The sequence below is a fragment of the Theobroma cacao genome, chromosome 5, assembly GCF_000208745.1.
Source record: "Theobroma cacao cultivar B97-61/B2 chromosome 5, Criollo_cocoa_genome_V2, whole genome shotgun sequence".
In the NCBI taxonomy this organism is placed as follows: domain Eukaryota; kingdom Viridiplantae; phylum Streptophyta; class Magnoliopsida; order Malvales; family Malvaceae; genus Theobroma; species Theobroma cacao.
In genome coordinates, this window is record NC_030854.1 from 2,982,322 (window position 1) to 3,003,656 (window position 21,335).

The following is a 21,335-nucleotide window of genomic DNA, read 5'->3' on the forward strand; positions in this document are numbered from 1 at the left end:
TGTGGATTTTACTCAGCCTGATAATGCTAGATGCAAATGGCAATTATTACCCATTTTGAAGCTCTTCACAGAGCCATTACCCCGTTTCCATTTTGTTTGGATGGGCAAGAAAGATGGCCTTCGGACGATCCAATTGGGCCTTAAGAGGTAGCGAGATAATATTTAGAAAGTCTCTTTGTCCCATCAGGCTTGAGTTACTAGGCTTTAGTGGTGAGCAGTTAGATGATTCGGTTAATTTAATATGATATATTTAGAGGTTAAATGGATTAAATTATTTTAAAAAATTAATTAGAATCGATCAATTATAAAAAAAATTGAATCAATCAAATATATAAAATTGATTCAATGAGTTCAGTTTTGGATAAAAAGATTAAAATTTTATTTTTTTACAAATTACAATATTAAAATATATAAATTTTATTCAAAATTATAAAATGTGAAACAAAAATTAATTATAAAAATATATATTATATATAAATTTAATATATATTATATATAAATTTAAAATAATATATATAAATATTATATATGTACTTAGTTTGATCTTTTGATAGATTCGATTCAAAAATTTTAAAATAAAAAATTGATCAAATAAACTAATTGAATTGAAGTGTATGAGATGGAGTCATTGACGTGATTCAATTTTATTCACTCTTATCTAACTTCTTAAGGCAGCCCATTCTCTGATGTTGTTGGACCATTGCACCTTATCTCAAAATGGGCTAGCTATTCTAATATAGACCCAAGAGTATCTCAATTTATTTTTCATAGCTAATATAAAAAAAATTAGATAAATAATATATCTTATAATTTGAGACATAATAAATTTAACTTAAGGTATAATATTTAGCACTTAATTGTCCCTTTTCTTTTGTTAAATTCTTCTTGACACCATTAAAATTAAGGTGCTTAAATGTCTCTTATTCCATTAAATTAATATTAATAATAAAATTAAAAAATTCTTAAAAACAAAGCTAATTATGTTAAGTAAAAAGTAACCACTTTTCAAAAGTAAAATAAAAAGTAACCAATTAATTTCCCAATTTTAATTTCAAGAGACATTTATTTTATTTTAAATTACAAAACATTTTTTTGGAATGTCAAGAAACTCATTTTTTAATTAAACAAATAAAATGACTAAAAAAAATTAACAGGTCATTTGGTTGATTTTTTATTATTTCTTTTTATAATAAAAATATATACAAGTAAAAAGTACGTGACAATTTTTTGTTCTGTATAATTAAAAAAGAAGAGTATTTCTATTTTCTAAATTATGTAGTGGTACTTATTTGGGTTGACTTGTAATTACAAACTACGCCAAGTGGCCAAGTGGACTTTTCAAAGTTTGACCAGCTCCTAAATAAAAATACACGTGGCATATCAATAGTAAAAATAATAATAATAAAAAAAAGAATGAGCAAATCTGCCCTGACTGCCAAAATTTGGGAATAACATAGCTTTATATGGCACTGAAAATATATTTTTAATTCTGCACTTTAACAGAGTCGAGGGGTCGCAACCCAGCACGGTCAATGGCGACGCAGCTCCTGAGACGACGAGCCACTCAGATCCTTTCCCACTCCAATCTTAATCCTAACCGTACCTCGCCGCTATCCTTAGCTAGAGCTTTCTCTTCCGCCACCGATCCCATCCGAGCCACTCTCTTCCCTGGCGACGGCATCGGCCCCGAGATCGCTGAGTCCGTCAAACAGGTTCCTTCCCCCTATATCCGAATTTTCGCTTGGAAAGTCCTGATTTTTTAGTTTCGATGGATTTAATCATAAGTATTAGAAATTAAAATTTTTGCTTTAAAAAGTTTTTAATTTAGGCACAGACTGTCAGAAATTAGATATTTTTAGTTTAAAAGAAGCAAATTTTATAAAATTATAAAAAATATATATTTGTATGAAAAATATCATTATCAAGACCCAATTTTTATTTATATTTCGTGAAATTATGGTGGGAACTGAGTAATTTTAATTGATTCAGGTTTTTAGAGCAGCTGAAGTGCCGATTGAATGGGAAGAACATTATGTTGGGGATCAAATTGATCCAAGAACTCAGAGTTTTCTAACTTGGGAAAGTTTAGAATCAGTAAGAAGGAATGGGGTAGGCTTGAAAGGTCCAATGGCTACACCTATTGGTAAAGGTCATCGGTCTTTGAACCTTACTCTAAGGAAAGAACTTAATCTGTATGCCAATGTCAGGCCGTGTTATAGCCTTCCGGGATATAAGACTCGGTATGATAATGTAAATCTTATTACTATTCGTGAAAACACAGAAGGGGAGTACAGTGGACTCGAACATCAAGTAAGTTGGTTTCTATAGTTTGTATGCAATTTGATAAATGGGGTATTCACTATAAGTATGAGGAGGTAATTCTTTTGCTTTGGGCGCTAGGTGGTGAGAGGTGTGGTTGAAAGTCTCAAGATTATTACTCGTCAGGCAAGTTTGAGGGTGGCTGAATATGCTTTTCACTATGCCAAGACCCATGGAAGAGAGCGAGTTTCTGCAATTCATAAAGCCAATATTATGCAGAAAACAGATGGTCTTTTTCTTAAGGTCTGCCAATTTAAATGCCTAGTTTGTTGGTTCTTCATTAATTTCCTAGAGTTACTGTTTATTAAAGTTGGTTTACTTTTCTGTTTCTAGTGCTGCCGGGAGGTTGCAGAGAAATACCCTGAGATAACATATGAGGAAGTAGTCATTGACAATTGCTGTATGATGGTATGACAGATTTCCTCCTATAAGTATTATGTTGCTTTTTTTTCCCCACTTTTGATGTGATGGGAGAGGTCAGATTTTGAATCAGCTACTTTAAGGGCTACCTTTCTGCCTATATTACTTTTGACATCTGACAGAAAGAGTTCTTGTTTAGACATGCACAGAATTGCATGTTCATCTTTTATGGAAGTGAAAACTGATATCTAGAACTAATTACATTTTGTGCTACCTGCAGCTTGTGAAGAATCCAGCACTTTTTGATGTTTTGGTGATGCCTAACCTCTATGGTGACATTATCAGTGACCTTTGTGCTGGATTGGTTGGCGGCTTGGGTTTAACACCAAGGTAACTAAACCTTCCTAATAATCACCAGTAACATACATCTAGATGGTTTAACAGCATTTTCTTCTTCTGCAGTTGCAATATTGGTGAGGGAGGAATCGCCCTTGCTGAAGCTGTTCATGGTTCAGCACCTGATATTGCAGGAAAGGTTAGTCGTCAAATCTATCTTCTGATTTCTAATGGAGTATCTGTCCTTCATTTATTTCTGTGTTGCCATTCATTTTGCATAGACAAGGAGCACTTGTGAAAAATATGAAGATATGTCTAGGGATTGTTAGTCATGTAGTGCTTTAGTGGATACAAAGAAAATCTTAATGGTTGAGAGTTGAGATTGGATATCTAGAGAAAGACTATTAAGGTGTAACTGTGTGCATTATGCTAATTATCAAGCTGTGTCAGGTTTTCAATTTTGGATTCTGTGCTTGGTTATTGGAGTTTCTAGATTGTGGTTCTTTAAGTCTGGAGGAAATGGTGGTAGTTTGGAGTAGAAAACCCATTAGGGTCATGTTTGCCTGTCATGATTTGTTAATTGCCTCTGCCAAGTACCTCCTGTCTTTTCTCTTTCAACTGTATATTTCTGAGTTTAATTTCAATTCTCATTGCACCAGCTAATTATTTATATGGTTGACATTATTTAGAATTTGGCAAATCCAACTGCTTTGCTATTGAGTGCGGTCTCAATGTTACACCACTTAAATCTCCATGACAAGGCCGATAGGATTCAGGATGCCATTCTCAAAACAATTGCTGAGGGGAATCATCGAACTGCTGACCTTGGTGGCTCTTCAACAACAACTGATTTTACCAAGGCTATTTGTGATCACCTTTAGAGATTGTTTCTTTGCAGGCATTTCTGGTTTTGCGTTGGATTTCTTTGCAACTTGTCTGCTATGTTTTTCACCTCGGCTTAAATGTTTTCTTTCTTCTCTTATGAAGAGGAATAAAAATAACATCACCTTGATGGCGAAGGAATGTATCTTCTTAACTCTTTTATCTTCAGCTATGGAGAATATGTGGCGCCAGTTAAATTTGCGAAGAAAACATTCGAGATTACTGGGGCTTTTATAAGGAAAAGTATTCAGTGAAGATGATGTGTTTCTTCTTCATGGTCTTTATTTCCCGACTTTGATAAGCTGTATTTTCACATATTGATGCGACTAAGGTGGAACGATTGTTATATTTAGAATTATTTATTTCATTGAAATCAAACAAGTTTCATGTCGCTGTGATGTGCTTGCAGACTGTTGTGTTTCCTGTTGTCATGCCTTCCCTACAGTGCTTTCGATTGGTTCACTTATGAGAATGCTTTTGGTTTGTCACAATTTGTTAAAGCAAAATTCGGACCTTTACTCTCGAATCAAAAGACCAATGGATGTCAATAGATAACGATGTAGTTAAGTTTCACTGCAGGCTTCGGTTTTTCCAAGACGAATTTGGAATACTATCGAGAATCCAAAATGGTTTAGCAATTCATCGTGTCTAGAATCTGTCTGAGACCTATACATTTATACATGAAATTTGGTCATGACCATGTCAAGATTTTGAAAAAGTATTCCCCATGCTGATCAATCATCATCTGATAAACAAATGGGTTCTGCATCAAAAGCAGCTGGGACAACGGGAGAACCAGTGGCCACTCGGTCTGTTAGACTGGGTATGTGAGAAGTCAATCCCCAGTTATGCCAAGGTCTTAACTGATGTTGTGGGTTAGGACCAGCATGATTGCCAATATCCAGAGGAACTTCTAGCGCTGAAACATAACTATTGAAAACCGGAAAATGAATACCAGATGATTCTCTGGGCAGCCTAGGTGTTCCACGAGGTAGGTATGGTGAAATTGTCTGTGGATTACTTACCAATTGCTGATTGGGCATCTTTCCACGCAAGGCTGATATATGAGGTGTCGACATGGGTGGTGGATTTAAGGCTCGAAGGTGTGGAGCTGGTGCTCGTGCATTGCCAACCCAGCAGCTTCCTCTAACACGGATTGCAGGACTGGAATGTGGTGCAACAACACCAGTTGGTGTATGGTTAGACATCTGTGCAGGTGCTGCTGCACCTAGGCCTGTCGATGATGGAATTTGTGGATCAAGCATCAGAGAAGGTTGCTGAATCAACTGATTAATGAAACTGTCAATTGCTGCAAGAACAAAATGTTGTCAGAAGCTAGATGAAGTTAAAGGCAGGAAACACCACAGGTATCACTTTATGTCTGCACAAAGATACACTCATAATACGTGTGATATAAAAAGCAAATTCATGTAAATCTGCAATCATAACCATAAAGCTGAATGTGTCTTCCTTTCATTTAAAAGAGCATATGAAAGTTGTAATACTGAACTAGTTGCATCAGATGAACTCTGCCTAAAATCATGAAACATGTGATTGATAGGTTTAGTGCAGAATTAGCAAACTTTAGAGCAGAATCTCTAGAATGAACAATGATACTTTATAATTACTCAAGAATAAACATGTCAAATATTTTCTAAAAGAGGTTTATTTCCTGCCATGTACCTGGTGATCCAGCTGAATTTTTTTCCAAATTAAATGTCAGTGTTTCTGCCAATATGTTATTTAAGTAAACTTTGCTGCAATAACTCTCAAGATCCTGTCCCTTTTGCATGAATGCTACCTCAGCATCTTGAAGGAGCATGTCATACTTTTTACATATTTCTTCTATCTCTTTATCACACTCAGACTTCAGCCGTAATATCTGCTCAATTGGGAAAGAGATGCAATAATGCTCACATCATTTAGTTGACTAAACATGACATCAAAATTTAAAAAGAGAAACTAAATTCATCTTGCACATACCGTATCTTCATGTAGCTTCAAAGTTTGCTCCCTAAACTTTTGTATTCTCTCCAGCTCAATGCGAAGTGGCTTTGAGCAAGCAGGCTGAGGTGTCACACTCACAGGTCTCACAATGTTGACTTGACAAGGATAATCGTTTGGAGATCTTAAGAGAGTAGTTGTGCTCCTTTGGTTCTCAATGCACATTTGACTTTCACCCACAGGTGTACTTGCAGATGGCTGTTGCGGCACAAGTGTAACTGAATGCATAACAGGAGGACCAGATGATTCATCCAGTGGGACCTCTAATAATGGTTGTCTTGGAACTGGAGCCTCTTGACACAAAGCATGCTGATTGCTGCTGAGAAGATGTTGCATCCCAGATGCAGGTATAGTAGATATACTGCTCTCAGAGGAAGATGACCTTATATGAAGTGGTAAGGAGACAGCTGTCTGCAATTTAAGATTAGAACAGAACAATTAGCAATTAAAGGCACCATTTATCAATGAATTTATCAAAAAATACATCTGCTGGAACTTTAAACTTTTACATGACCACACCTAATTGAGTAAAGTTTCTAGAAGTTCTGTACAGCCCTAATTAAGATAAACAGTCTTTCTCTCTCCATATGCATGTTGGACAAAGGGGGGTATTTATCAATGAATTTATTCAAAAACTATAATTGATGGCCGTAACTTCTTTTTTTTTTTTTTTACATACAGGAGATTGGATAAAAATATACACAAAAATCAATCTAGTCATCTGACCTTTTCTTACCTCTTGGCATAGCAATGAATATGATTCAACAGTGTTAATATCTGCCTCCACCAAGGATTGGCCAGTCCCAGTAAACTCCAAAGCATTCAAGTCTCCAGTGAGATGAGTAACTGCACTATCGTGCTGACTGATCCTTGAAAGAGTTGCTCTTTCTAAGGACACTGCATCTGTTTCGTCACTTTCTTCATCGGGCTGGGTAGCATTGGTAGTTTTCACAAGGTCATTGCCTGTAACCATTGCATTACATTGGGCTTGGGGAACTTCAGAAGGCTCTGTTACAAAATCAGTAGCCGGCAGTCTAACAGGACTTCGGTGGTGTCGAGAATCTGATATAAGGGCATGATCTTTTGGTTGATCACTGGGACTACCAAAAACAGTTGCTCTTTCTAAGGTCACTGCATCTGTTTCATCACTATCTTCATTGGGCTGGGTAGCATTGGTTGTAGTCACAAGGTCATTGCCTGTAACTATTTCATTACATTGGGCTTGGGGAACTTCAGAAGGCTCTGCAATAAAATCAGTGGTCGGCAGTCTAACAGGACTTTGGTGGTGTCGAGAATCTAATATAAGGGCATGATCTTTTGGTTGATCACAGGGACTACCAACCTTAAAATGCTGCTTGCTATTATTGGCTCTCACTCCTTCCAAGACAATTACTTCTGTTCCACCATGCTCTGGATCAGATTTAAAGTGATCAGCTACCAATCTCATAGGTAAACTGGATACTGTCTTCTCAGTAAGAGATTCATCAGGACCGTTAGATGATGCACTCTGTAAAGTTCCACTTTGACCACAGCTAGGAATAGATGGTATAGTTTTAGGAACAGGATGTTGGGGGTTGACACAAACTCTCTTTGAACAATTTGACTTCTTGTAACCCTTTACATTCTCGGAACATTGAGCAAACTTTTTCGCAACACTCTGCAATTTGGAGTAAATATAATCTACCTCTTCCTCCCTGCAGTCCAAATTTAAGCGTAGTTTTGCAAGTGCAAGTGATTTGTTCTGATTAATCTTATGTTCCAATAAATCAGCAGCTGTCCAACACTAGAAATTACACAGTTCATCAGCAAACTGCATGTACAATGAATGTGAAACATGCTTGCAACAGCGGAATTGGGCATGCCCATGCAATGAATGTGAAAACTTTGTAAAGTACAGCAAAATCTGAAAAATAGCACTTGGCAGGGCAAAAGTGTTTCTAGAGATGTATATGAGAAGAAAAAGACAAAAAAGAGGGGGGGGAAATGAACCAAATGAGCAAAAGAAGCAAGAGACAGGTCTTAATAGCAGTAGATGTTTGGGGACATTGACAAGCTTTCTATGTTACTGGGAGCTCTGTTTGGCAGCAAAGATGGTTCTGTGAATATAATTAAAGATGTGATAACAGGACCAACTTCCTGACAAAGTGAAAGTAATGAATCAAAGGGTACTTCACATGTATTTCAAAATTTTATAAACAGGATGTGGTATTGCAGGAGAAATCCCAGAAAAGTAAATAAACATGCAAAAATTTAAGAACTTCTGGCAGAATAAAGTAATAAAAATTTGCAAGATTTCTAGGTTGGCCATGACTCATAAGTTTGTTGAACAGTATTCAAGAAAATTACAAATTAGACTAGAATTTCATATCCCAGTAATCAACACTGTATGCACCTTAATGTCATCCGAACTGATACATCCATTTACACTGTATCAGAATCAATTTACTCTTAAATCTTGTCCAAGTATAAGCAAGCTTACACTCACATTCACATGTAAGCACACTAGAGTGAAAGAGAGATGATGCTTATGTACAGATAAATTCAATTATTTTTAGTTTCTAAATGATAAATAATCATTCATACAACAAAGACAACATGCTACACTAAGTGTTAGAATCATTCTAACCAGAGATATCTGGTATGCTTGTGATGTAGAAACAGATTCCCAGCTAACATCATAATCTCGCATTATGTACTCAAGAAATGCCACTGCAGTGCCCCTGACATTCTCCTACATTAAAGGTAAAAATGTAACTTTCCCAAATTTCATCAAATTTAGAAACAGATATAACAGAACTACTACCATTAGTGTTCACAGAACAATAATGCTGATTTGTTTCACAGCAAAGATTATTTACACATTTATCTGCTTAATTTGCCACTCCAATTCACAGGGCTTCTTTTTATTTTAATAGGAGTTTTTGGGGTTTTCATCTTAATTTCCAAAATTCACATCTCACAGGGGAAATCAGTTAATTTTTGATGGTCAAGGTTTATTATATTTAGAGTTGTCTCATGGAGAACCTATACAAGTTTCTATTTATTTTTTTACAACTCAATGAAATATTATCAGGATTTTGCAACTGTTTGGTCTTTCAAATAGGTATTTCTTCTCCCCGAGTGTGATACCTTAGCAGAAAAATCTTTTGTTTTTTTTTGTTTTTTTGGGTTTGAGGGGGGGGATGTTAAAGTAACAACTTCTCAAGACTTCTTTTCATGTTCACACCGGAGAGACAAGGAATTCCAGGAACCTATACATATGAAGGCCAATAGTAATCTTTTTCCCCTTATTCGATAAAGTTATTTACCAAATAGACAAGTCAACCAGCAATCCCATTTCAAGCTGTACTTTTCAAGCCCCATACCTACTTTTCCCCTGGTCCTACACTGCAGGTATATTACAGATTTATTTTTAAGCCCCATTAAATTTCAGAAAGCAATTCATGTACAAATACTTAACTCGTTCAGAGATTCCAATTTTCCCCCATTTATAAGAACCTTAATGCCAGCCTTTCCTTAAGCCAGGGAAATAGAAGGAGATCCAAGCAAATACATTGCAATATCAAATGCAAACTTCACACTGCTTTATATTGTGCATTAGAGAATGATATTTACACAGATCTGCATATTTATGCACTGCATTGATATATGCTGCCATCTGAATCATCTAATCATCTTGTTATTTAATTTTCCATGATAATTTACACAACATAGGAAAGGAAACGTATCACACTTAATAATGGATGCATAGACAGAAAAGTTCAATAAAAAAAGAATTTCAACTGATTTTTTTATTGGTCAAAATCTACACATAAAGTTAATTTAAATTCATATAAAACAAACTCAAAGGTGTCGAAAGAGTGTACTGTACCGGAAGTAGCAGAGTTTCACAAAGTTTTGAGATCCCCAGCTTCAGCAACAATTGATTGTTCTGCCACATGATATATATATATGTTTCATCTCTCAGATTAAATCAAGTTGACTTCAAATTGCTCTTAGTATCATCAAGCAAAGGAGGCACCAATAGTAATTATTTACCTGATTAACATCTTTCTTACCATCTGTTGAGCAATGAAAATTTGTCTCACCTATGTCCTTAGATGCTGCTGTAGAAAGAAAAGTTAGCTTTAGAAAAGCAAAAAAGGAGAGACACTAAAGTTTTGATTTTTTTCTCCGCAACAACCATCTTGACTTCATCATTTTCCACACAACTAGGAATCTTCCCAGTTAAAACATTTAAAAACTAACTAGCATTTTAGGAATTTGTCCATACCAGCCAGCTTTCTTTTCTTGTTTGCAACAGTTATTTTCCTTTTGCCTTTTAACTTCCAGTTTGGATATGTAGGATCATCTGTGCTGTTGACCACTATCTGGCTTTTCTTTATATCACCACCATCTCCAAATTCGGATTTTCTTGGTGGATTATCAAGATATTGAAACTTCTTTCTTCTTGGAGAGGACTCAGATAACAATTTCCACTGCGGTTGCCTTCCTTCGAGCAGTTTTTGCCAAGAAAATGTTGATGGTTCATGGTTCATCGATCCTATTTCTTTTTCACCGAATAAAGAAATGCTTCCATCATAGACAATGTTCTGGGGTACTTTTGTAATAAATGAACATTTGGCAGAATGATTGCTCTCACCTCTGCAAGGTAATTGCCTTAGCAACTCTAATAATACAGCATTCAGAAATGACTGTTCACAATAAACATTTGAAACTGAGAACAACTTACTACAGCCATGAAATTCATCAAGCTTATTGAATAGATAAGAAGCACCCCAACTTAGCAATCTAAGGCAGCTGTTCCTGTTTAAAGTTCTTATATTGCTATCTACTCTTCTACCTTCCTTAGCAAGAATTAGAATTTTTTCTTCAACAGTAAAAGATGAATACAAACGAAATACTTTGAGCTGCTCAAACTGTGAACCAATAGAGATCCTATGCAGGGCCTTTATGTCATTCAGTGGCTCCCAATCACTGTCAAACAGAATGACAATGTCGACTGCTGAAAGTTTAATGCTTGGGAGACAAGCGCGATCTTCAAGCAAAAGAAAAAGTCTGCCACTTTCTTTATCATTAAACATATTTACAACCGCTTTTTTCTCTGAATTGGCATATCCTCTACCATCAATGCGCACATAAGAATACTTACCAAATCTCTGACAGATAAAGTCATCCAGAATATTTCCTATTGAGTCTCGTCCAGAGCCACCAATTGACTGCACAGCATAAATTTAAACGAGAGAATTCTAAACTGTTAATTAATAAACCCTATGCAATCAAGAAAGATATATGTCATTGAGAAGTTGGAAACACAAAGTTCTTTTTTATAGAAAAATACCAATCAACCACCACATCACAGAGTGACAAATGAGAACAACGTCTCAAATTTTTCAAAGATAGAGGATGAAGAAACAAATAAACTAGTTAAAGGAGAAGCTGCAGGGACAAAGGCTAAATCATAGTTAAATTATATTTAAAAAAAAAACAATTGCCAGTTAGTTGAAATCTTGCAATCTAATTGATTTCCTGGAAACTTTTGCATGCAAAGCAAAGCCAAACCAAAAGGAACTAGTTGCTTAGAAGAATTTACACAGAAAACAATGACTCTTGTGATAATAATCTTAATCATCAAGCTCCAAGCGACTTGGAGGTGGGATGAATTTAATGAAAATTCACATATCTTCAAGTTCAGAAATATACAAAAAATGAAAAATCCAATATAGCAAAATAAAAGGCATGGCTCCAATCACAGTGCAAGTTTTCCTCTACAAATTATTTACTAATACAAGACATGAATCTATATAGGCAACAAATGCTTAATAAATTCCTTAAAATTTTGATAGGAAGATCTTCAATATACTCGTTTTAACAACATGTTGAAGACTTCAAATGGTTACATCAAATTGAGGAAACTGAAGTACATTCTACATTATTCTTCAAAAGGTTTAATGACGTAAATTCTATAAGGCACATGAAGTATCATATCATCAATTTAAACAATGACTGCAAGCAAGAAGGTTAGACTAATTCCTGATCAACCCCTCAAATGACATCTCATGATTCTGGCACATTATACCTCTCCCCCCCTCCCCCCACCCACACCCCACCACCCCCCCAAAAAAAAAAACCTCAATGTAGTCTGCCAGGCTACCTGAAAAAGGATTAATACTCGTAGGCCCCTGGCTTTAGTCTCCACAAGGATTTTATCAAGAAGTTGCAGTTTTCCACTCACTTTTATTCCAACTGCCAAATTCTCTTCTGCAGAAAGACCTTTTGTGACAACACTTTGCAAAGATTGATCAAGAAGATATGGGTGATCACAACACTGCAAAGAAACACAACAAATGCATATGGCATGATATTGTCAGTTTAGACTCCACAGCAATAAATGCACTTTAAAGTAATAATTAAAACAACAAAATGCAAAACAGCAGCTAACTCTATGAGTGCCATGGTCTGGTTAGGCCAACCTTCCTGGTTGAAATAATAACCTCACGAAGAGCATCAGCTGGATCACTCTTCAAAGATGAAGAAAGAAACATTGAGTTCGAAAGCAATGTAGCACAGTACTGCTCAAGTTGCAGATAAGAAAGCTGGACTGGAACCCAATACTCAACAAACCTAGAAGACCCTGACTTGCACTCAAATGCAACATAACTAGCAAATGTTTCCTTTAGTTCGTAAACATTAGTATTAGAGTCAATCTTCAAATGGTCACTGCTTAGCTCATATCCAGAATCAAGGAGGGACAGCAAATTCTGATAGTCAGCAGAGCAATCCTGAAAATGTGAGCAGTAGATGAGTAAATCTGGGATTGTAAAGAAAAAAGTGGTTATAGATTTAAATATACCTTGATTTGACCACTAACAAGAAGAAGCCTCATATCAGCTATTAGCCTCTTGATTTGTTCAAAATATCTAGACATTCTAGAGCTTTGGCACTCATCAATTACAACAGCTCCCCATTCTACAGCTTTTAACATATCTAAGTCCTGCAAATAATCACACAAGACAAATTAATGTATTTCCTGTGATTGTCTCCTTTATCAGAGAAAGTTTGTATTTCAAGTCAGTTGTGAAATGAAATAATATGGATTGGAAAAAAAAAAAAAGGTACCTCAGCAACAACATCAGAAGAGGATAGAAGTATCTCAAACATTATGGAACTACTTTCATTGTAGAATTCCAATGATCTAATACTACTCCGGACATCTTTGCTCCCTTTATAAACTATGATATTGGCAGATGATGCCACACGTAAGAACTCAGATTCCCATACAGAAAGAGCAGTCGACTTTGAGATTATTAGAATAGGCTTCCGTGCAGTAAATTGCAGAGATAAAACAAACAATATCACCTTTATAACTCGCTCCTGAATAATGCAGTTTAATTTGGTCATTTCTTCTGGTTATAAAATATTTGTGTGTGTGTGTGTGAGAGAGAGAGAGAGAGAGACAGAGAGAGTCAGCAAATTTTAAGTTATATATAAACTCACATCCATACAAGCAACCCAAGAGAGCATGAAAATGAAAACCTGACCTACACCGTAAAGCGTAAAAACATATGAGAGAAAATATTAAGAATGTCTGAGATGGGTTAGATATGAAGGGAGTATCTCTGGAAGAAAATTCTGAATCCTTCAACACTATCAGTTACAGTTGATTTTAAATTCTCCATATATAAGTGTAGCCATCTGGCTAAAACTCATGATAAGCTTACTTTCTGGCATTGGGACCCTGGGCACAGAAGATTCAATATAGTCATTCCAAATAATCTGTGCATATGTTACCACACACCATCTGGAAAGTCTCTATTGGAGATTAATACATAAACCTTCCTAGAGCCCATAACTAACAATTAAGCTTCAACCCTTATTCTGTTGACTAAATTCCAATACAAGGTATTCATTGGGCCTGTGCATTGCCCATGCTTCTAAGCACAACTTGCATTTTGAAGAGGCATGTTGGATATTTATTTAATAACATTCTTGAGCTCTTGCCTTTTAGACTAACTGTCCTATTAACAACACACAATTTATAACAGGGAACAACCAAAAATTCACAAATAGCATGTACAGATATATCCTATAATTTTGACAGCTCCCCTTTGTAACAGCAAAAATAGAGCCTAATTAATCACTCACTCAAGCTTTGTTAGACAAAATGCTTTTGCAGTGACAAGAATAAAACTGATCTTCTGATTATGATTAACACCTCAAAAAGCAGCTCATTTGCAATAAAAAAACAAATGAAAGCGAAGAAGAGGATATTCATGTAGTCAAAGTTCATTTACAATAGCAAATGCACACATACACAAATTTTTATAATAAAATCAAAGAGGATATTATGTTTCATGAAGCATCTCAGAAACGGAAGAACCAGATGAAAAATAGGGATGGGAACAAGGTAAACAACCATCTACCTGATCCACCTGGTCATCATAGACAACAGCATTCTGACATTTGTTCCAATGTGCAAGAAGCTTATTAACATAACTTAGATAACGGTCATATTCTCCAGGTGAACCTCCAAATGACAACTGTGACAATTCAGAAACGCTGCATTTTTCCTTCTGCAGAACCAGCAAATTGTTTACAATAAATTCATAACCCCATAATCTGAATACAAAATTAAAATATTCACACAAGTAGCATTAGATTTAAGGCCCATATACAGAATAACAAACATCAGCAGCTAGAGGAACAGGCATGAGTAAACAAACACAGTATATGCTGCAGATAAACACAAGCTCATAATCTAAGAACAGCAGCATTCTGCAGCAGAGTTATAAGATACTAATACAAGAAGACTTGAATATTATACAGAGTGATAATCATGATAAGACTGAAACAGGCATGAGTATTACACAAATAAACAAAAAATCCTATACTTTGCTCCAGCTCATTTATCTAAGAACAAATCTATACTGACCGAGAATAAACAGGCTGAAGGGACATAAATAAAGCAACAGTAAGCTGAAATGGGCACCTTACATACCTTTTCCATTCTTATCAATTGAAGTTCTTATAAACTATTCTCTCCAGCCTCTCATAACCTTTTTTAATTGAAATGAAGTATTCATCTTAAACACTAACATTTGATTTTGCAATTTCACAAATTAATTCAAGATTCACCTTCTTTACTTTCAAGTTAGTTGCCTATTGGAAGTTTCATTTACACAAAGCACAAGCTCAAGGAGCACCAATCATACAAGAAAAGCACCCTCAAGTTACTACATTATTAGAGTGCCTTTCCAAAATCCCAGCTACCCTGGAATCCCACTGACAAAAAATCTAACATTGCAGGATTGTAGCAGTAATAAAGTTCCATAACCTAATCAATAGCATCATCTACGCCCCATCCACTTCTTCTACTCTAATTTAGCACTCCGAGTTGAGGAAAATTTAAATCTGAATTTCTACTTAAACAACCAAATCCAACAAGTATATAGTGAAACCAAAGGATAAGAACAAAATGTAAAGGAAAGGGAAAAAATCTAGCATCGTTAAAACTTTTAAAACTACTCAGAACCAAAGGTAATTGCCATTGCAACAGCTATCAGGCAAACTCACTTAAAAACCATACTCTAAAGTTACAGCACCCCAAGTTCACAACCTTTTCCTCAATAAATACTTTGATTAGCTTCTGCATGCCATGGGACATGCTTTTGTTTAGCAAGGCCTTTTCATGTTAAAGTGTGAATTTGTTACAGATGAAAAAAGACTCAGAAATTCAAAGGCATTGTATGAAAGAAACCTGTACATTTAGGTTATACCTATAAAGATGGAATAAATATGCAGTAAGTAAATAAGTACAATTTACATCTATTTGTCAGTTTTCCTATATTAGAAGCACCTTCTCTTCTTCAGAATGGGAAGACAATGTTTCTGACTTTAGGTGCCGAATTTCAAAATCTCTCATGAGCTTCATAGCTTCAGGTGATGTCAAAAATGAAGAATTCTCCAATTCCCATGTAGCATGCTCATAACCAAGGCCAGTCCATTTCACGAGCCACTCATAAGTGCAATCTAAATCATTCTCATCAGAATTTGTAGGAAACAATAACTTTCTCTTCTGTAGCAAACGATGTGGAACAGTCCACTCTGTTTTCCACCTAATCACCTGAAAGAACCACTCAACCCCCATGCCGGCCCACAATGAAAGTGAAAACATACATTAATATTGTTCTTCCCACTAAACTAGGAAGAGATTCTTTTTCTTTGATTGGTACCATATAAAGTTAAACATGAAAAACTACTAAGAACCTGATTTTTGCTATTATATTTTGTAACAAGTCTTGGAGCCTCCAAAAGCAGCTTTTTTTCAGGAATCCAGCGATTGTGAACATGAGCAAGACCTCGGTACTTTACAAAGTATTGCTTCTCCCACGGCATTGCTAACACCACAGAACCAACTAATCATTACCAAAATTTACTTCTTAAACATGGTAACACTGTATCAACTAATTACAAATGCAAAGCAAGCATTACAAGAGTATAATGAGTTGTACTTTTATTATCAGAAACTGCCTCTCTAGCATCCCAAATGGACTCTACTTCAGAGACAGAATGCACACCAAGTTCTTTCTTCTTTTTTACACACCAAATACAGTGCCAAACTCCAGGTGGATAATTACTTAGAGCAGGGACAAGACAGGAAAGATGAAAATCCCTTTTGCACCCTTTTCCAACACAGGACCTGAAATTTAACAAATAAGATGCAATATATAGCTAGAAGATGGACAAATGAAAGAAAAGATAATACTAAAACAAATTAACAACTTTAAATATGTGAAAATAATATTGTAACAAAATGGAGCCAAAAGTGTGTACTACCAACTCTAGGGCTATATTTTGCAAACCAATTATATCATATTAACAAATCAAATATCTTGTTCAAAAAAGGATAAAGAAAAGCCAGGAAGGCTAAAAAAGGGGAGACGTAGGCAATCTGAAGAATAAAAAAATGCTACATCACAAAAATAAGTAGGCAAAGTTAATTTTAAGAACCATCTACGTTTATTCTTGGCACAAATAATCCCCAATCAAACTGCATATGATTGTAAGCTACACATAAAGAAGACCATCCAATCAAACTCATTCAGCATATTGTGCTCCCCAGTTGTGACCAGTCACATGTTAGAATTTGTTTTGTTCTTCTACCCCCTCCCTAGTCCTTAATGTCATCTTTGCAAAGAAAGTAAGCAACAACAAAATGGAGTTTCTAGTAGCAACATGGTTGCTGGCCATAAAACAGTTACATGATACTAACCATAAGTAATGGGCCAAGTTAATTACATGGTATGGTCCATCCAGGATATTATCCAATCTAAGAAATGAGATATAAAGAAGAAACTAATTGTATTTGAGTAACTCACAAAAGCTTTCCACCAAGCATGCAGGTGACACATGCATTATGTCCGCCACCAGTTTTAATTTCTAACTGAGATTCCTTGTCCAACACATCACTGGAATATTCTTCAGTCTGATCCATATTGAGCTCAGAAATCAATTCCTTTCCATCCTGGCATAATGGATAAGAAATGGGAAGAGTAATGAACCTTAAGCTTATTGAGTCAGCATGAATGTCAATGGAGAAAAATTTTGAGGGAAATAAAAAGTACTTAGTAAAAGAAAAGCAAGTTAACACTAAATGCTCTTAATAAAGACATATTATATGCAAGCTAGAACCTCTAACATAGCATTTGCATTAGTTAGAACAATCCACAGAAATTTGCAAGAGAAAACAATTATTTGTAGGATAAAAATAAATAACAAGAGGTGTAACAGCAATTAGATACTAAGCAAATAATAAATCATCCTCTGTCAGCTTTAAAAACAATGATGAAGAAGTAAAATAATGCTGCAACATGGTAACAAGGAAAAGCATCTATGTTACAGGAAAACTGGAATCAAAACAAATGTTTTCTTTAAAGACTACAGTCTCATTTCTCGTGTTAACACATGCATTTTCATCCCATTAAGAACTTTTTAAAGCAGATGCTTCTTTGAAATTGCCTAAAACATGCACATAAAGCTCTTCCTTTGAAGCTAACTCAGTAAAGCATGTGAAGGACACAAATGGAAATATGATGTGCAAGAAAAAAAAATAGAAAAAGGTCAAATTTTAAAGACTTTGAAGCAGATCGACCTGAACAGGAAAGACACTATGCAATGCGTTCCCTGGTTCTGCATTGCAAGAATAACATTGTTGTGTTGAATCAAAATCCACCCTTCAAAGGTAAAGAGAAGATTAATGGTCATTGATTACCATCAACATATAACAACATGTCCAGAAATTTCATCATCAAGATTCTTGCAGAACATACACATACATTAACAATAGTCGTGAGCTTTAAGACAAAAAAAACAACCAATATGTAAGTAGCCAAGCCAACAAAATGGAGTAAAACGATTTAAGTTAAGCAATGTTAAAGTAAAATGAATAATTATCAGTCCTTACAACATTTCAGACAGTTTCATCATTTCAATCATTTTACAACAGACACTTAATGCAAAGTAGTGAAGCATACATGGTGGACACTTTCTAAACACAATTCCACTTTTATTTCCAACCAAAAGTAAAGATAGTGCCTGTATTTAGGCCCTTTGTACAATGGTCAGATCTTTTCTACAATTTGCATTAGTAAAACCCCTGTTCCATCACTAACCATTGGAGAAGAACTGTGGGACCAAAATGATAGTGTACTATCTTGCAATGAAATCATGCTTACAATTTATCATAACTCATATCAGGTCAACTAACCAAACATAATCATATGTAGATTTCCTCTGGTTGATTGGTGCATTAACTCCATCGTAAATACCCATAAGGTTAAATGTTTTTCCAGTAATGGGGTTCTAAAAGTTTTTCTCTCACAACCTTGGTATAAGAACATAGACATCAGGTATGAACTGTATGATCAATGAAATAATAAAAACTGCCGATAGAATCGGGATCAAAACAGTAATATGAACATAATCATCAAATATTGAAGCTATGTTACTCAAGAAAAAAAGGCAAGGCATTATGGTAGTTAATGAAGAAATTCTTATTCGGTGGCCAATAACAACATTTCTGTTTTTCCCATTTTGTGTCTTTCATTGCAACAGAGAGTAAGGAACAGGTATTAGCATGCTGGCTGTTTTAGAAATAGTAAGTTGCAAAAGCAGTACCTCTGCATTTTAGAACATAAAAGGCGACTCTCCATAACTTCCTCCTTTACTTCCTCGCAAGCATCAGCAGTAGTGACACTCAGGCTTCCATAGGATCCTTAACAAGATTACCAAGTTGATAAAAAAATTAAAAAAAAAAAAAACAACAACAATAAAAACAACCCAGATAATATGGTAAATAAATCATCAGATCTTAGCAAAACAAAGATTGCTTTTCACATGTAAAGTCCATAGCTAGAGAACTGAGATCTTTGCTGCCCAATGACAGCATTCAATGAGCTAACAAACAACAAATGTGTTTATTCTTTTGAAGCGAACATAAAATATACCTTTTCTGAATTTATAGATACATAAAAACATGCATGCATGCATGCATGCATTGGGCTAACTGAACTTCTCATTCAGCCCATAAAACCCTTTTTTTTGCACCCCAGCATTTGGCTTATTGGTTGGTGCATGATCCCCTGCTTAAAAGAGCAGGTTCGAATCTCCCCTCCCCCAATTATAAAAAAAAAAAAAAAACCATGCACGATTGCAATAATATTTACAAGCACTAGCGACCTATTTTGACCCACCTAGACCACCATACCCCATTCCTTTCACAATACCAGCACCCTTATGCAACTCAACACACACACACAAATAGAACAATTTGAATTAAAAATATAAAAGTTGCAGCTATAAGGAGGTTGCAAGTTACAATATATCTAAGTTAAAATCCATAAATATTCCTGAATACCATTTATGGATACTTCTTGAACTATTGGTGGAGTGGAACAAGGCTGTTACCTGACACTTTATATTTGCTAGCTCGCAATCTCAGCCATTCTCTATAGCTGCGAGAATCACATCTCATCCTATTAGAAGGATTCAGTTCATGGTCTGCAACCCGCTTTACATTGTCATGCGGTTTAACTAGTTCCTGAGGATTCACCAACTTAACTTTCTCATAGCGAAGTGAACCTGAAACTTGTTCACACATCTTTGAGACAGAAAAACATGAGAAGTACCGATCAATTTTGTCCAACCTTTTCATAGATCTTGTCATTCTTCTCTTCTCAAACCACTTCGGCGTCCTCTTAGTTTTGAACATTGGCTTCTGAAATTGCTTTTTGTTTCCACCGCTTGAAGGGCTTGGTGAAGTCAGTATGTTTTTGCACATTTCCCTGGTAGAACTTCTAGAGCAATTTGAATCTTTCCCAGCTGACGCCAAGGAAGTCAAACCTTCGGCGGTAGTAGAAGTCATTTTTGAACTGTTTGCACCATTACCTTTGGGACTAGAACCAGATATACCACTATTACTTTCCATGGCCGCGACTGCAAACAATTGAAGTGAACAAAATAAGATCAAAATCAAATTTAAAAATAAGCACAGGTACAAGTAAAACAGAGAGGCTATCTGGTAAGTTCTTCCTCAAGTAATTAACTAGGCATTACACTTTGCTCCCTAATTTCTCTTTCAACCCCTTCACAAAATTCAACAATCAAATCAAGACCACTCTTCATCAAATCTACCCGAAATTCTTAATTTCTCCAGAGGAATAAAATTTAAACAAAAGAAGAAGAAGAAGAAGAAAGAAACCGCACAAAAGAAATTAAAAAGAAAAAGTCACATATTGTAGGATCAAAGCAACAGCCATCAACGGACAAAAACACATTCATAGTTACGTAAGAACATAAAAATACATTTTACTCGGTAAGACTAAAAATTTCAAAAAAATAAAAAAAAATTATAAGAGATGAGCATGCAAACACATGTTAGTGTGAAGTTTAAGGAAGAATACTATTTTTTTGTTCTTTCTATGATTTCTCTGCCAAAAAAAAAAAAACCAGAGCACTCTAGCTCAAACCGATCCTTAGGTACAAGAATCACAAAACGAAACACATAATTAACTAAGAAAAAAGAACTAAAAAAAAAAACAAAAAGCAACTTACGGGGATTTGTTTGGCTTATCGAGAAGTAACATAAAACAAATCACAAAGCAAGATGTGAGAAATGTTCTTTGAAAGAGAGAAGAAGAAAATGCAGGAAATTCTGCAGACTTTTTTTTTATTTCTAGGGGGGGGTGCTGGGCCATGGGGTAAGTGAAAGTTAGGAAGTGACAGGGTTTATAAACATGGAATATGGTGCCAGTGGTAGCAGTGGCAGAGTACAATACAGCGTACGCTGGCACGTGTACAAGAAGACAAGATCGTTCTTTGGCGGTAATTAAGCATCGTTTAGGATTAACTACTCGTGATTAATTAATTGTAAAAAT

The 21,335-nt window shown here is 35.4% G+C and overlaps 2 protein-coding genes across 5 annotated transcripts; one reads left to right on the forward strand and one right to left on the reverse strand.

Annotated features, from left to right (window-relative positions):
* On the forward strand, window positions 1,413-4,305 carry LOC18597974 (isocitrate dehydrogenase [NAD] catalytic subunit 5, mitochondrial). The gene is made up of 7 exons (XM_007027293.2): window positions 1,413-1,712; window positions 1,990-2,310; window positions 2,401-2,562; window positions 2,653-2,727; window positions 2,960-3,069; window positions 3,142-3,214; window positions 3,705-4,305. Exons 1-7 carry the CDS (start codon window positions 1,533-1,535, stop codon window positions 3,894-3,896), a joined length of 1,113 nt encoding a protein of 370 aa, XP_007027355.1. The 5' UTR covers window positions 1,413-1,532; the 3' UTR covers window positions 3,897-4,305.
* LOC18597975 lies at window positions 4,424-21,160 on the reverse strand. 4 transcript variants are annotated; one of them, XM_018121412.1, is made up of 21 exons: window positions 21,013-21,160; window positions 19,867-20,394; window positions 19,078-19,174; window positions 18,053-18,134; window positions 17,280-17,425; window positions 16,413-16,600; window positions 16,168-16,298; window positions 15,758-16,024; window positions 14,334-14,474; window positions 13,021-13,275; window positions 12,755-12,895; window positions 12,375-12,683; window positions 12,056-12,229; window positions 10,175-11,120; window positions 9,940-10,007; window positions 9,773-9,832; window positions 8,528-8,632; window positions 6,638-7,684; window positions 5,881-6,312; window positions 5,581-5,779; window positions 4,424-5,206 (listed from the first exon to the last, which is right to left on the reverse strand). In XM_018121412.1, exons 2-21 carry the CDS (start codon window positions 20,384-20,386, stop codon window positions 4,632-4,634), a joined length of 5,883 nt encoding a protein of 1,960 aa, XP_017976901.1. In that variant the 5' UTR covers window positions 20,387-20,394; window positions 21,013-21,160; the 3' UTR covers window positions 4,424-4,631. The 4 variants fall into 4 exon arrangements, with proteins under 4 accessions (XP_017976901.1, XP_017976900.1, XP_017976899.1 ...); XM_018121411.1 differs by having other exon boundaries at window positions 9,940-10,004; window positions 14,325-14,474; XM_018121410.1 differs by having other exon boundaries at window positions 14,325-14,474.